This window comes from Hypanus sabinus, chromosome 23 (assembly GCF_030144855.1).
Source record: "Hypanus sabinus isolate sHypSab1 chromosome 23, sHypSab1.hap1, whole genome shotgun sequence".
NCBI lineage: Eukaryota > Metazoa > Chordata > Chondrichthyes > Myliobatiformes > Dasyatidae > Hypanus > Hypanus sabinus.
This window is the reverse complement of record NC_082728.1, coordinates 33,136,162-33,151,290: the sequence shown is the minus strand read 5'-3', so window position 1 is coordinate 33,151,290 and position 15,129 is coordinate 33,136,162. Positions and strand designations below refer to the sequence as shown.

Sequence of the window (15,129 nt, the reverse complement as noted above, 5' to 3'; positions counted from 1 at the left end):
ATTTCTACCGCTGCTTCCTCCCTTCAGCTGCCCGGATCATGCGCCCCCTGTTCACCCTGATGTCGGGTCCGAGCAAGGACATTACCTGGGACGAGGAGTCCGCCACTGCTTTCGTTCAAACGAAGGAAGCTTTGGCGAACGCCGCGATGCTAGTACATCCCAGAATGGACGCCCCTACCGCCCTCACAGTGGACGCATCAAACACGGCAGTCGGTGGGGTGCTGGAGCAGCTCATCGCAGGTCGCTGGCAACCCCTGGCGCTTTTCAGCAAACACCTGCGGCCACCTGAGCTCAAGTACAGTGCTTTCGACCGGGAACTGTTGGCGCCCTACCTGGCAATCCGGCATTTCAGGTACTTCCTAGAAGGTCGGCCCTTCACCGCGTTCACGGACCACAAACCGCTTACCTTTGCGTTTACGAAAGCGTCCGACCCCTGGTCGTCCCGCCAGCAACGCCACCTGTCCTACATCTCTGAATACACGATGGATGTCCGGCACGTCTCGGGTAAGGACAATGTCGTGGCGGATGCGCTCTCTCGCCCTACCGTTCATGCCCTTTCCCAAGGGGTAGACTTTGAGGCACTGGCAGAGGCGCAGCAGGCGGATGAGGAGATTCCGAGTTACAGAACCGCAGTCACCGGTTTGCAGCTCCAGGACCTCCCCGTGGGCCCGGGTGAGAGGACCCTACTCTGTGATGTCGCCACCGGCCAGCCCCGCCCCGTCGTCCCGACAGCCTGGCGGCGCCGCGTTTTCAACTCCATTCATAACTTGGCGCATCCCTCCATCCGGACAACTGTCCGGATGGTTTCCAGCAGGTTCGTTTGGCATGGACTCCGCAAACAGGTCAGTGAATGGGCCAAAACGTGCATGCACTGCCAGACGGCCAAGGTGAGCAGGCACACCAAAGCCCCACCGCAGCAGTTCCATCCCGCCCACCGGAGTTTCGACCACATTCATGTGGATATTGTGGGCCCCCTGCCAGTGTCGCGCGGAGCGCGGCACATCCTAACTATTGTGGACCGGTTCACAAGATGGCCAGAGGCGGATCCGCTCACCGACACCACCTCCGAATCTTGCGCCTGAGCCCTGATTGCCACCTGGATATCTCGCTTTGGTGTACCAGCCCACATTACCTCCGACAGAGGCGCCCGGTTCACCTCCAGCCTGTGGTCGGCTATGGCCAGCCTTTTGGGGACTCAGCTGCACCACACCACTGCCTACCACCCACAGTCGAACGGGCTAGTGGAGCGTTTCCACCATCACCTGAAGTCGGCTCTCATGGCCCGCCTGCGAGGAGCCAACTGGGTGGACGAGCTTCCCTGGGTCCTACTCGGCATCCGCACAGCGCCCAAGGACGACCTGCACGCCTCGTCGGCCGAGTTGGTATACGGCGCGCCCCTGGTCGTCCCCGGGGAGTTCCTACCAGCCCCAAGGGGGCAAGAGGAAGATCCCGCAGCAGTCCTGGGCAGACTACGCGAGAAGCTCGATAACCTGGCCCCCATACCCACTTCACAGCATGGGCGGCACCCGACCTGCGTACCCAAAGACCTACAGAACTGTAAGTTTGTGTTTGTACGAAGGGGCGGGCATCGGCCACCGCTGCAGCGGCCATACGAGGGGCCGTTTATGGTGCTCCGGAACAACGGGTCCACGTTCGTGCTGGATGTTGGGGGGAAAGAGGAGGTTTTCACGGTGGACCGCCTCAAACCGGCCCATGTGGACCTGGCGCAACCGGCTGAGTTTCCGGCACCTCGGCGCAGAGGCCAACCTCCCAAGCAGGTTCTGGCACAGACTGTGGACATTGGGGGGTGTATCGCCGGTTCTGGGGGGGGGGGGGTTATGTGGCGACCCATTTCCTGGCACATCCGAACCGACTCACAATTAGATAGCCTACGGGGGCTTGCGAGCACAGAGCTTTGGAGCCTCTGCGCCATGGGGGACAGGTTGAGGGAGGCTTAAAAGTGAGGCTGAAGATTTCGAATAAAGTTTTTTCCTTCGACTGCAATTACCGACTCCATGTCGTAATTTTAGCGCTGGGTGTAGCACACCGCTACAGCGTCATGCGAGGTTAATGATATGTACACTGGTATAGAATGGCGGGTAAGTCAGCACGTGGAATTTTGTTTGAAGGTCTGGTTGGCATACGATAGAGAAGAATTAGAATTGGAATCAGTTTACTATTATCATGTGTACCAAGGTACAGTGAAAAATTTGCCTTCCACAAAATTCATACAGATCAGTTGATTACAGAAGTGCATTGAGGTCTTACAATGTAAAATGGTAACAGTGTGCATAATAGTGATACAGTGTAAGTGCAGTGCTGATAGATTACAAGATGCAAAGTCATAATGAGGCAGACTGTGAGGTCAAGGGTTCATCTTAATATACTGGGAAACTGGGTGGAAGTTGCCCTTGGTGGCCAGAGCCATTAACCCTTTCATTCCCAGGAGTATTCTCACAAACCATCGCTGAGCCCTCTCCAATACCAGCTTATTCTTTCCTAGATAAGAGACACAAAGCTGCTCACAATGCTCCAAATTCAGTCTGACCAATGCCTTAAAAGGTTTCAGCATTATCAGAATCGGAATCAGAATCAGAATCAGACTTTAATCGCCAAGTACCTGTGCACATACAAGGAATTTACTTCCGGCAGATGTTGTCTCTCTGCTCATAACAATAATAATGATAAATATAAATGAAAATATAGATTATACATACAAGTAGTGCAATCCAAGTAATAGTTAGCCGACAGTTAACCGACAGTTAACTGTTCAGCAAAGTGATTGCAGTAGGGAAAATCTTCTCCAGTGCCTACTAGTCTTAGTCTGGAGAGATCTGAAGCGCCCACCAGACGGAAGCAGTTCAAACAGTCCGTGTGCAGGATGGAAGGAGTCCTTTATGATGTTCCTTGCTTTTATTCTCATCCTCTCAAAATTTAATTTCCTGTCCTTACCACCAACTTGAACAACAAGTTAACCTTCAGGGAATCCTGCACAAGGGTTCCCAAGTCCCTTTGCACCTCAGCTTTCTGAATTTTTTTTCTGTTTAGAAAATAGTCTACAGCTTTATTCCTTCTACTAAAATGCACGAGAATACCATTCCCTACGCTGTACTCCATTTGCCACTTCTTCACCCATTCTCCTAACCTGTACCAGTTCTTCTGCAGACTCCCTACTTCCTCAACATACCCTTCCCCTCCACCTACCTTTGTATCATCACTTGGCCACAAACCCATCGAGTCCATCATCTACATCATTGACATATATTGTGATAAAAAGCAGTCCCAAAACCAAATATTGCAGACCACCACTAATCAATGGCAGCCAATCAGAAAAGGCCAAAAAGAAGAGATGTGATCTAGGTGCTTTTGAGCGTGGAATGATTGTTGGTGCTAGACGGAGTGGCTTTGAGTATCTCGGAAACTGCTGATCCCCTGGGATTTGCATGCACATCAAAACTCTATCCAGAATAGTTTGAATTTAAAAAAAAATCCAGTGAGCAGCAGTTCAGTGGGTGGAATTGTTTTTTTAACGAGAGAGGTCAGAGGAGAATGGCCAGACTGGCCCGACAGGAAGGCGACAGTAACTCAAATAAACAATGTGTTCCAACAGTGGTTTACAGAACTACTGATCCCACAACACATCAAACCTTGAAGCTGATGGGCTGGAGCAGCAAAAGACCACAAACACATACTCAGTGGTCACTTCATTAGGTACCGGAGATACCCTATAAAGAAGCAACGGGGAGTTAATCTTGTATATTGATTGCTGATATTGATCAACTGCTTTCATTGTACTAACTTAAAACAAAATTAAAATCTTATTCTTTCGAGGTTTGAGAGATTCTCCCAACAGCCCCTTCCCTTTACGTTTGCTGGAAGCCTGTTCGATCTACAGCTTTGTTTGTTTGTGTGTGGCTCACTTACCCACGAACAGTACAACCCTTGCCTGTACAGATCATCGGTGCAATCCACACCAACGCTCAGAATGTGGAAATGATTATTTTGTGCTCGTTATGAATGTAAATATTTGCAATGTCAGTCCACAATATTAATTGACGTTGACGAAGAAAACTAAAATAAAAACTGGAAGATGGACTTTAGACAATGTCCCTGGAACAAATGCCGGAGCGAGAAAGTCCAGCTGGGGACAGTATATTTCTTACAAGAAAGGGTTGGGTTTGCTGAAATCACATTCCCGGGTATTTCCCGCATTAGTTTGGGTTTTCGCAGCACACCATTGACCTTCATTTCGTAAGACACTTTTCCGAGTGAGCTGCTGGTGAAGAGGCTGCAGGTTACCTGCAAGTTTAACAGCCGTACAACTTTAAAAAGTTGCATGTCAGGCATAAATCTTCGGTACAGTAGTTATTTTTGGAATTGAAACTCGGTATCGCCACCACCGTCCTCGCCATTCAGATTGAAACAGAAAGCAAGGAAGTTGAAAGTCCAGGAAACACAAGTCCCCAGTCCGCCGAATCGAATACGAATTTCGCAGGCTGTCGGGGGGACAGCGTGAGGCGCGTTGGTAAGCTCGGCTCCGCGGTCCCTCCACAGGTGATTGCAGACTCTTGCAGCTTTCTCAAGTGGATCGAAATGGCAAATCCGGTTGCCCGCTGTAGATTCCAACACTTGGTTGTTGCTTTAGCTCTACTGGTTTTCTGTGTTTGTATTAACACTTTGATCCAGGCAGCGAATGTCTGCAGTCGCGGAGAGTCTGCTAAACGTAGAGCAAACTAGAAACCCAGTGGGTTACTTATACGAGGTTTTCTGATTGATCGAACATATAGAGGAATCGATTGTAGTTGATGCAATCTACCTTTTTGTAACCTACTTGGAATTTACATTATATGAAATTCCTGGCAAACATCCGATTTCTGATCTTTAAACATTTTTTTGTGTATTGTGTTTAAATTGGCAGACAGATGAAGGGAATTCTGGAAATGGATTTAAACCTACAGATATATTTTTACTTGGTGCTGTGTGCAAACGTTTACTCTGCACAGGGTAAGTAGTAAATCGTTTTTCAGACACTAGCTCATTCAACACTGACGATAGTAATGGAAGATGATGGGATGTATTTTTTTGCAGAGTTCGTGACTTTGAAGTGCGAGGAGACGGTGACGGGAATATTGAACGAGGACACGATATTGCCATGCAACCTGACAACAGCAAAGCCAAGTAAATCCATAACCATTGAATTGAGAAAAGATGATGGAAATGATAGACCTATTTTTCAGTTTAATGGAAGTCATAATCTCAGGAAAGCTCAGGATCGAATTAAATTACTTTCTCCAGATCTACAAAATGTATCGTTGGTACTTCAAAAAACACAACTTTCAGATAGTGGGAAATATATTTACTTTTTGGATACAGATGTGGGATATCAGGAAGTTGACATCGTTTTAGTGGTTAAAGGTGAGTAACAGTGTATTCTAAGACAACACGAGTGAATGAATCTGCAGATGCTGGAAATTAAAAAAAACACAACATGCTGGCAGAACTCAGCAGGCCAGACGGCATCTATGGGAGGAGGTAGTGACGAGGGTTAGCTGATGAAAATTGTTGAGGGTGTTGCATCAACATATGCTGGCAAGGATCCCTTGGCATTAACGCTGAGAATTAACCAATATCTCTCCATCGTAGTGGCATACCCCACAGGCAGTGGTTGCCCCTGCGTTGCACCAAGAGTGTCCTCAAGGAATCTGTACCCAGGGCTTTGCAGCTTAAAGCTGGTGTAAACATAGCAGAATCCATTCAAAGGAATGGAAAATGTCTCCTGGGATGGTTACATTTTCCTTAATTAGTTGTTTAGCATAGATATGAAGTTCAGTTTTTCAATACAATAATATTTATACCTTGATGAATGTTCATGAAAGGGAAAGCCTCTGAGGCAGAGCTCAGGGTTTCACTGGTTGCTGTATCTATTCTGTGAGAACTGCTGACTACCTGTGCTGCGACAGCAATTGGGTTGCGTTCAGCCATGATTAAGTGTTAAGAGCTTTGATTTTCAGTGGCCATGCTGGAATACTATGGCAGGGCTGGCAGATTTTGGAATAATGAAAGATTGGCCAATATTATCAAATAATACAATGCTGTCTTTTTAGCTCCCTACAGTTTGCCAAAACTGGCAGTTAATTTGGCAGAAATGACCAAGGTGGTCACTTGTGAAACAACTGGATATCCTTCCGCTCAGATTCATTGGACCGTCAATGGGAAAAACCTCACACTCAGCTCAGAAACCAAAAGAAAAGAAACTGCTCAAGGACTGATCTCTATTACCAGCACACTTCCAATTATAATGTCAGAAACTGACCAGGAGCATAACTACACTTGTGCTGTGTGGAATGAGGCAGAGCGTAAATATGAAGCCAGGAACAATATCTCAAGTATGTTCATAATCTTCTGTTTCATGATTAGGAAAGTGATTGTTTAACTAATTGCTACAATATTGTTGGTTCTCAATGCTGCCAACTTGGTATATTTGGATTTCCAGAAGAACCTTGAGTGGGTGTAACAAAGCAAATTTTAGCATATGTCACAAGATGCAATATACTGACCTAGTCTGAATATTGGGATATGGACAAAAAATAGAAATATGCTGGTGATTTTCAGTCTGGGAGGCATGACAAATGGGATACTGCAGTGATCAGTCTTAGCTAGACAAAGCTGGAAGAACTTAATAGTTCAAATAGCATCTGTAAGAAAAATGGCCAGTTGATATCTCAGGTTTAGCCCCTCCATCTGGACTGAAAGAGGAGAGATATAAACCATTACTGGGTGAAGAGAAGGGCTGGAACAAGAGCTAGCAGGTGATAGGTGAATTCAGGTAAGGCTGGCTTAGAGGCAGATGTGGAATCAAAGGGGGAAGGTACAGAGAGCAGATGGGAGTGGTGGGGGAGGGAAACAATTGAATATATGAACATAAAAAATAGAAACATGATGATGTCATCTGGTCTGTCAAGCATGGGATGGTTATTATTTTCCTTAATTAGTTGTTTGGCATAGATATGAAGTTCAGCTTTTCAATACAATAATATTTATACCTTGATGAATGTTTATGAAAGTGAAAGCCTCTGAGGCAGAGCTCAGGGTTTCATTGGTTGCTGTATCTATTCTGTGAGACCTGCTGACTACCTGTGCTGTGACAGCAATTGGGTTGCGTTCAGCCATGATTAAGTGTTCAGAGCTTTGATTTTCAGTGGCCATGCTGGAATACTATGGCAGGGATGGCAGATTTTGGAATAATGAAAGATTGGCCAATATTATCAAATAATACAATGCTGTCTTTTTAGCTCCCTACAGTTTGCCAAAACTGGCCTTAATTAATTTGACAGAAACGACCATGGTGGTCACTTGTGAAACAACTGGATATCCTTCCGATCAGATTCATTGGACCGTCAATGGGAAAAACCTCACACTTAACTCAAAAACTAAAGGAAACAAAACTGCTCACGGACTGATCTATTTCACCAGCACACTTCTAATTATAACGTCAGAAACTGACCAGGAACATAACTGCACTTGTGCTGTGTGGAATGAGGCAGAACATAAATATGAAGCCAGGAACAGTATCTCAAGTATGTTCATAATCTTCTTTTTCATGATTAGCAAAGCGATTGTTTAACTAATTGCTACAATATTTCTGGTTCTCAATGCTGCCAACTTGGTATATTTGGATTTCCAGAAGAACCTTGAGTGGGTGTAACAAAGCAAATTTTAGCATATGTCACAAGATGCAATATACTGACCTAGTCTGAATATTGGGAAATGGACAAAAAAAATAGAAATATGCTGGAGATTTTCAGTCTGGGAGGCATGACAAATGGGGTACTGCAGCGATCAGTCTTAGCTAGAAAAAGTTGGAAGAACTTAATAGTTCAAGTAGCATCTGTAAGAAAAATGCCCGGTTGATATCTCAGGTTTAGCCCCTCCATCCGGACTGAAAGAGGAGAGATATAAACCATTACTGGGTGAAGAGAAGGGCTGGAACAAGAGCTAGCAGGTGATAGGTGAATTCAGGTCAGGCTGACTTAGAGGCAGATGTGGAATCAAAGGGGGAAGGTACAGAGAGCAGATGGGAGTGCTGGGGCAGGGAAACAATTGAATATATGAACATAAAAAATAGAAACATGATGATGTCACTTGGCCTGTCAAGCCTGCTCCACCATTAACTCATGATAAATTGATAGCTGTTGGTGCTTAGAGCAATGTGCACATCATTTGGCACAAATCACTGAAATTTAATTTCCATATGATGCAATAAGTAGGAAGCCAGATTATTTATTAGGTTTCAACTGCATGATGATTTGACTTCAAGAATGGGGCCATCTTGCTCCAATTATTGAGGGCCTTGGTGAGTCAACATTTGGAATACTATTTGCCTATGGGTTTGCAGTAGAGAGACTGGAGCAATGGGCAACCAGGTTAATTCCTAAAATAGGGGTTTTGATCTAAGCTCCCTTAAATTTAAAAAAAATCAGTGTTTTTCTCATTGGAAGGTACAAAATTATCACGGTTCTTCACATGTTGTTGATATTCCCTGGTTGAGGTGTCTGGACACAGCATCAGTTTCAAACTTCAGGGTTGTCCTTTCATGACCCAGATGAGAAGAAGGACTTCATCAGAAGCCAGTCAGTCTACCAATGGAGACTGCAGAAGTTGAGTCGCCAAATATTTCCATGTTTGAGATAAATAGAAGTTTGGGTATTTAGGGATACGGGGAATGTGTATGAAAATACAGCTGAGATAAAAGCCACAATCTCATTGAATGATAGGGAAGTTGTTATACTTTGGTTGTTCCAATCATTCTTCTTTTTCTTACATTTGTTATGCTTTAGAGGCTATATTTAGCTCTCGCGGGTGTTTGTTCCAGGGTGGTTATGAAATTACAGTTTTGCTTGGAGATTAATATGACAGATTTTTAAAAATTGTGGTGTATATAAGCAAATTACATCAGTGTTCTTATGAAGATTGATGGTGAAATTTACGGCTTATTCTGCTTTTTCTTTTAAAAGTTGCATATCAGCCAATTAAGAATCAACACACTGAAGGAAGAAAGAGAAAATCCCTCACATCAGTAGGTATCATTGTTGGAGGTCTTGCTGCTGGAATATTCCTCCTGGGTCTTTTGAAATTCTGGAGAAGGCGCCATCGAGGTACAATATTTCAGCAAACTTCTGAATGCTTGTAACTCAAAGTATTAATCATTGGTGAAAAATTATGCATAGATAATCAATGATTAATATAAAATATAATTTCATAATCTGTGAAAGACTGAAAACTTTAATGATTGCCAATTGTTATGATCTATAGCTGGCTGGTCAAGATTGTTAGCAGGGCTGTGTATGTATTTGTGCATTTGCCTTCCAAACACAAGCAGATTTGAAGTCCTGTCTGCAGTGGATCTTTACAGGGATAGGTAGATAAAGTACCAATATAAACCATGATAAATTATATAATCAATTAATCCAAATCCTGGCCTCAGAATGTGCAGATATTTTCACCATATTCACACTTTCGTTGAAAGACTCACCAGATGAGTCACCCTGGAATGCTCTGATTTACCTTCTGCAGGGTCTGATTCTGTTATCAAACTACCATCATGTACAGTGCAGCAAGTATTGATGTAGTATTGGGTAAAGCAAATGGTGCTGGAGAGAACATTCTATAAAAAAGAAAAGCTTTTAAAAACATAATTTATGTGTGAAATTATGGGGCCTTTGGTCCTACACTACCAGGCTCAGGAACAGTTATTACCCTGGAACCATCAAACTCCGGAGCAGTGTGGATATCTTCACACACCTCAACACTGAACTGATTCCACAACTCTACAGCTCATGTTCTCAATACTATTTATTAATTTCTTTTGCACATTGGTTGTCTGACCACCTTTCTGTGTAGATTTTTACTGATCCTGTCGTATCTCCTTGTGTCGACTGTGAGTGCCCACAGGAAAATGAATCTCATGCTAGTAATACATATGGTGATAGTACGCACTTTAATAATAAAGTTTTAACTTTTGAACTTTGACTTGCTGGCCTTCATTGCATTGAGTAAGTGTTTCTGTGTGTTTTAGCAGTTAATTGAGTGACTTGCCAGTGTATAGGATAGTTGAGGAAATAACGTAGGAATGTTGTCAGATAAAAAAGAGCCAGACCAATTGCGAGTAGTGTTTTTTCATTGTTAAAGGACATGAATAAGCAAGTTGTTTGTTTTCCACAAAATTCTAAAGGAGATTGAATTTTAAGCAAACACACAGAATGTTGGAAGAACTCAGTAAGTTAGGCAGCATATGTGGAAAAGAGTAAACAGTTGACATTTCAGGCTGAGACCATTCTTTAGGGCTGTGAAGGAAGTGGGGAAGACACTAGAAAATAAATGTGCTGAGGGGGGAGGTGAAAGAGACTAGCGTGAACGTGATAGGTGAAGCCAGGTGGGCAGGAAAGGTCAAGGGCTGGAGAAAAAATAATCTGATAGGGGAAAATGGACCATTGGAGAAAACAAAGGAGGAGTGGAACCAGAATAGGCAGGTGGGAAGAAATGAAAGATAAGAATGGGGAGTAGATAGAGATAAATCTTTATGTCTACAGTTACTGGCAGCAGGCATACTTATTAAACTACGCTCAACTACCCATATTGCGAGGCTAGGATTTGAGATAATTTCACCTGGATTATTTATTACTTCAGACAATTAAACTGATCGATTGGTAACATAATTTCCAACTGAGAGGGAGTGATATATTATTTGTAGACTGGTCTCAGTCTCAAAATTGTATCATTTTTGCATAACGTTGTTGTTGGAAATACCTGAATATTACAGAAAAAGTCAGAATTCATTATTACTGTCATTGTTACTACTCTTAGTATGCATGATTAGGAGTTTAAGAACAATAAGGAAAATAATTTGGATTATTTTTACATCAAGAAATATTAATTTACTTCAAATTACTGTAACATAAATAACTATTTTCTTTTGTTTTTAGCTTGACAGTTCTATGAAGAAGCAGGAAATCAAATGGTAGGTTTGATTTCAAACAATGACTTATTTTTAGCCACACACATCATGATTTTCAAAATTTATTTGTTCTTCTTTAACAGCTTAAAAAATTTACTCAGATTTGAGGACTGTCCCACTAACTTTGAACTTATATCGAGGAACCATCATTTTGTGATATGATGTCTGATCTGTCTGATGTTCTGTTGTGCAACTGTGAAACTTCAACATCCTTCACAAAGAACTCTGACATTCCTCTGTAATAACTTGAAAGCAAGAATTGTGCTTTTAATAATCTCAGTTCTTGGGTAAAATAAGAACCCAGTTTTAACTCGGGCACTTTGTTGGACTCTTCACCATCGCTTTTATCTGAAATTAATGGCTTCATATATTGATTATTAGTGCTTTAATCAATCTCATCAGTGAGATCAGTCTCAAGTATCAAAGAGTGACACTGTTTTACACCTGAAATACTAAGCAAGCCTGTGTACAAAATCCTATAAGGCAATGAAGAGAGAATAAGCTCTTAAGCTCAGTTGCACTTTGAAAGTTTGCTTCCTGTTGAATGAATCCATTAAGCCATTTTTCCGCTGAGCTGTACTTCTCAGGAACTAAAACAATGAAATGTGATATGTAGTCAGCTTCTGTCCAAAATAGAAGCAGGAGTATTATGTAAGTAGAATACTACACATTTTTGCCATTTGTATCGTATGTATGGAGAAGGAAAACTGATTTTAAACCTCCGCTGTCTGGTGGCCATACAGACTCATGGGAAAGTCTTCGTGAGTAAACCCCGAGGAAGAAATCCGGAGCCCGGGTCCCTTAGGCAGTTTGATGATGTTTGCAGCTTCACTCTGGCAACTCTGCGATGACACTGGTGCCAAGTTGTATCGGCACTTGCCCTTCCCTTGGGTTACATCAGTGACATGGCAAGGATGAACCCACTGCATGGGCAACAGCTGGTTCTTCAAATCTTCCCACCCAGGCTTGCACCCTGGAGAGGACACAGCCCACCAGAGGCGCAAACCCATGATCTCCTGAGATCGACGGCTGTCTATTATTATAACATATCAATTGTGTATGTTAAAATTTTTTGTGTTTTGTCTTTTAAGTCAAATGCAGTGAACACGTGCAATATTATAGATTATAATTTGATCAGTCGTCTTTTCTATGTTTTAAGGATTAGAATATCTAAATTTACTAATAAAATTTCTGCTTATTTTCTAAGTATTTCTACTTTAATTTCTTTTATGTACATAGCCCAGTGACATTGCTAATTTGATATTTTTACATGTATTTTATACATTGTTCTTCTTTTCCTCCTAAAAGTACTTAGATACATTAACCATTTCTAATGTCTTGCTATCCTACACTATCGCTTATGTGAGCCATGCCAATGAATGTGAGCTGGCTGTAACAATGTAAGGTTTTAAAATCAAACCCTAACATTTGGTGACTGCAACCTTAATATACATCACTTCCTGTAGCGGATCCTCATAAAAATACTATTCAGTTCGAGTGAGTGTACAATGTCCTGTGTATGTTACTCAAAATGGCTTCTTTGGTTTGTTAAGAGTAGGAATGCTTCTTTGATAAGCGTTTCTCTCACAGTTGTTTAGCTTTAGACTTGCTGATATGGGGATTGTATTCATTTGTTAACCAATGGGGAATGTTATTTTGTCTTGTGAGGCTGGGAGCTTGGGGGGTTTTCAGGAGAAGACGCCGAGGAAGGTGGACATGCGCTGCACTGCTTTGTTGAAAAACAGGGGGTGGTCCCAGGTGCGAAGAAGTGGACATCAGAGGAAAGTGATGAGGGGTCGAATGGTTCGATGGTTGAGCTCCATCGATGTGCACTAAACTGACTGAACTTTGATAAGTTAGCGCCTTTTGCTTTTTCCTTTCTATCATATATATTGTATTGCCTAGTACTCTTTTAGTTTTAGTAAACTCTTTAAAGTGTATTTCATAACGGTATCTGGTGTGAATTTGATACTGTGTGCGTGCGCGAGGCATAAGCTTAATTCCCACAGCACCTGCGTGTACGGGAGGTGGGGGTGGTGTGTGGCTGGATCTCATTTTCCCCTAGACAGATATCAGCCTGTTGGGTGAGTGTTACATGAGTAATTAAAATAAAATGAAAATTGAGTGTCATTTGCTTTATTTTTATTGTCAGAAGAGTGAAAACCATAGAACCATAGAACATTACAGCACAGAAACATTCCTTTTGGCCCTTCATGGCTGTGCTGAACCATTTTTCTGCCTAGTCCCACTGACCTGCACCTGGGCCATATCCCTCCAAACCCCTCTCATCCATATACCTGTCCAAGATTTTCTTAAATGTTATACGTGAGCCCGCATTTACCACTTCATCTGGCTGCTTATTCCACACTCCCTCCACTCTGTGCGTGAAGAAGCCCCCCTCAATGTTCCCTTTAAACTTTTCCCCCTTCACCCTTAACCCATGACCTCTGGGTCTCCCCGGCCTCAGTGGAAAAAGCCTGCTTGCATTCACTATCTATACCCATCATAATTTTATACACCTCTATCAAATCACCCCTCATTCTCCTAAGATCCAGGGAATAAAGTCCTAATCTATTCAACCTTTCTTTGTAACTCAGTTTCTCAGGTCCTGGCAACATCCTTGTAAACCTTCTCTGCACTCTTTCAACCTTATTAATATCCTTACTGTAATTAGGTGGCCAAAAGCTGTGGGATTTTTAAAAAATTGTTTTGTGAAGTGATTAGCAATGTTACTGACCTAATTTGGGAAATAAATTTGAACTTTGACTTTTATTTCTCCATTGTTTGATTTCTTTGCCAACAGATTGAACCACATGATCTTCTATGAGTCCCAGCCCAAAGGCTTTCAGCCCATTCATCTGTGGACCTGTGCCTTAAATGTAAAGCGCTAGTTGTATAATCAATAGAATTCCGTTCTCAAACATCCAATGTGGAATTTGTACTCAGTGACTCTAGATTAACAATCTTGGTTTTTGCATTATGAGCCTGGTATCATCACTGACTAACTGGACTCTGACAACTCACCCTCATTCCTCAATCACACTTTATATAATTGTGCACAAGAAGAACAGTTCAGCTCCTGTCACTAAACTATCCTGAAGTTCGAACAAGGAAATGCCATTTTTATACACAAAATGACTCGTTGGCAGATATTGATTCAATATAAACTTAGTGTACTTCTGAATTCTATCATTTGCATATTTAGGTACCAATCATAATACATATTTCAGGTATCAAAAACCAATTAAATACACGTGTTAAACACCAATTGTACTTGAGGTATTAGTGAAATAAGCGTGCAATATTAAGTGTGTCCTAGAATCCTCTGTTTGCACCTTCATCGAATGTTGGTAACCTTGGTCCCCAGGCTTGAACAGAAAGTCTGTGCAAAGGAGAGTCAGGCTTCCAAGGGCCATTTTCAGTCTGGGTGATGACAGTTTGTGTCAGTTTATCATATTAATTCTTACCTTTCTGAACTTCCACATTCTGTGCTATCAGTGCCCCATTTTAACCCTTGCCTTACTGCAATTTCCACACTGAAACATCCACAATGGGATTTATATTCAGTGTCTCCAGATTAATAATCCAGACCCTTGGAATACTCCTTTAGTGATACAACCATATAATATTCCATTACCTTTGATTACCTTTCTGATAACATATTTCACAGCAGAAAAGTGACATCCTTTCCAGAAAAAAAAACTTGCAACAAACCAGGTTGTCTGTAGAGTACAATAAGAACATTATATTTTGGGGGGGGGGGGGCGGTGTGTGTGTGTGTGTGGTATGAATTTACAATATTGACGGGGGTTCAGGCTTACTGTTTAAAACCAGGCATAATAGCTACTGCAGAATACTGTTTCTTGACAACATGATGGTAGGTAGGAGTGTGAGCACATTCTCCCCCAAATCTCTGTTCAGCCACTCTCAGAAACATCCTACTCTCCATTAATGCATTGTGATAACTATTCACTGGACAGATCAACAAAATGCTTATTCTGGCCAGAATATTGCTACCCTCAATTTCTAAATATAGAAGAAATCCCTGTCGAGCTCAAATCAATAAACTTTGTTCGTCTGCAGTTGTGTAATAATGGACAATAATACCTCAAAGT

General features: G+C 42.4%; 2 protein-coding genes across 2 annotated transcripts in view; both read left to right on the top strand.

Annotated features, from left to right (window-relative positions):
• Positions 1-4,408: 4,408 nt before the first annotated feature.
• Positions 4,409-13,780, top strand: LOC132380104 (hemicentin-1-like). The gene is made up of 8 exons (XM_059948681.1): positions 4,409-4,525; positions 4,919-5,004; positions 5,089-5,415; positions 6,105-6,386; positions 7,293-7,577; positions 9,015-9,155; positions 10,983-11,017; positions 11,098-13,780. Exons 2-7 carry the CDS (start codon positions 4,923-4,925, stop codon positions 10,985-10,987), a joined length of 1,122 nt encoding a protein of 373 aa, XP_059804664.1. The 5' UTR covers positions 4,409-4,525; positions 4,919-4,922; the 3' UTR covers positions 10,988-11,017; positions 11,098-13,780.
• The window catches only part of LOC132380105 (uncharacterized), a 109,408-nt gene continuing 98,716 nt past the window's right edge, over positions 4,438-15,129 (top strand). Inside the window, exon 1 of the mRNA XM_059948685.1 lies at positions 4,438-4,554. The gene's annotated coding sequence lies outside the window, so the exon portion shown is untranslated. The remainder of the gene's footprint in view (positions 4,555-15,129) is intronic.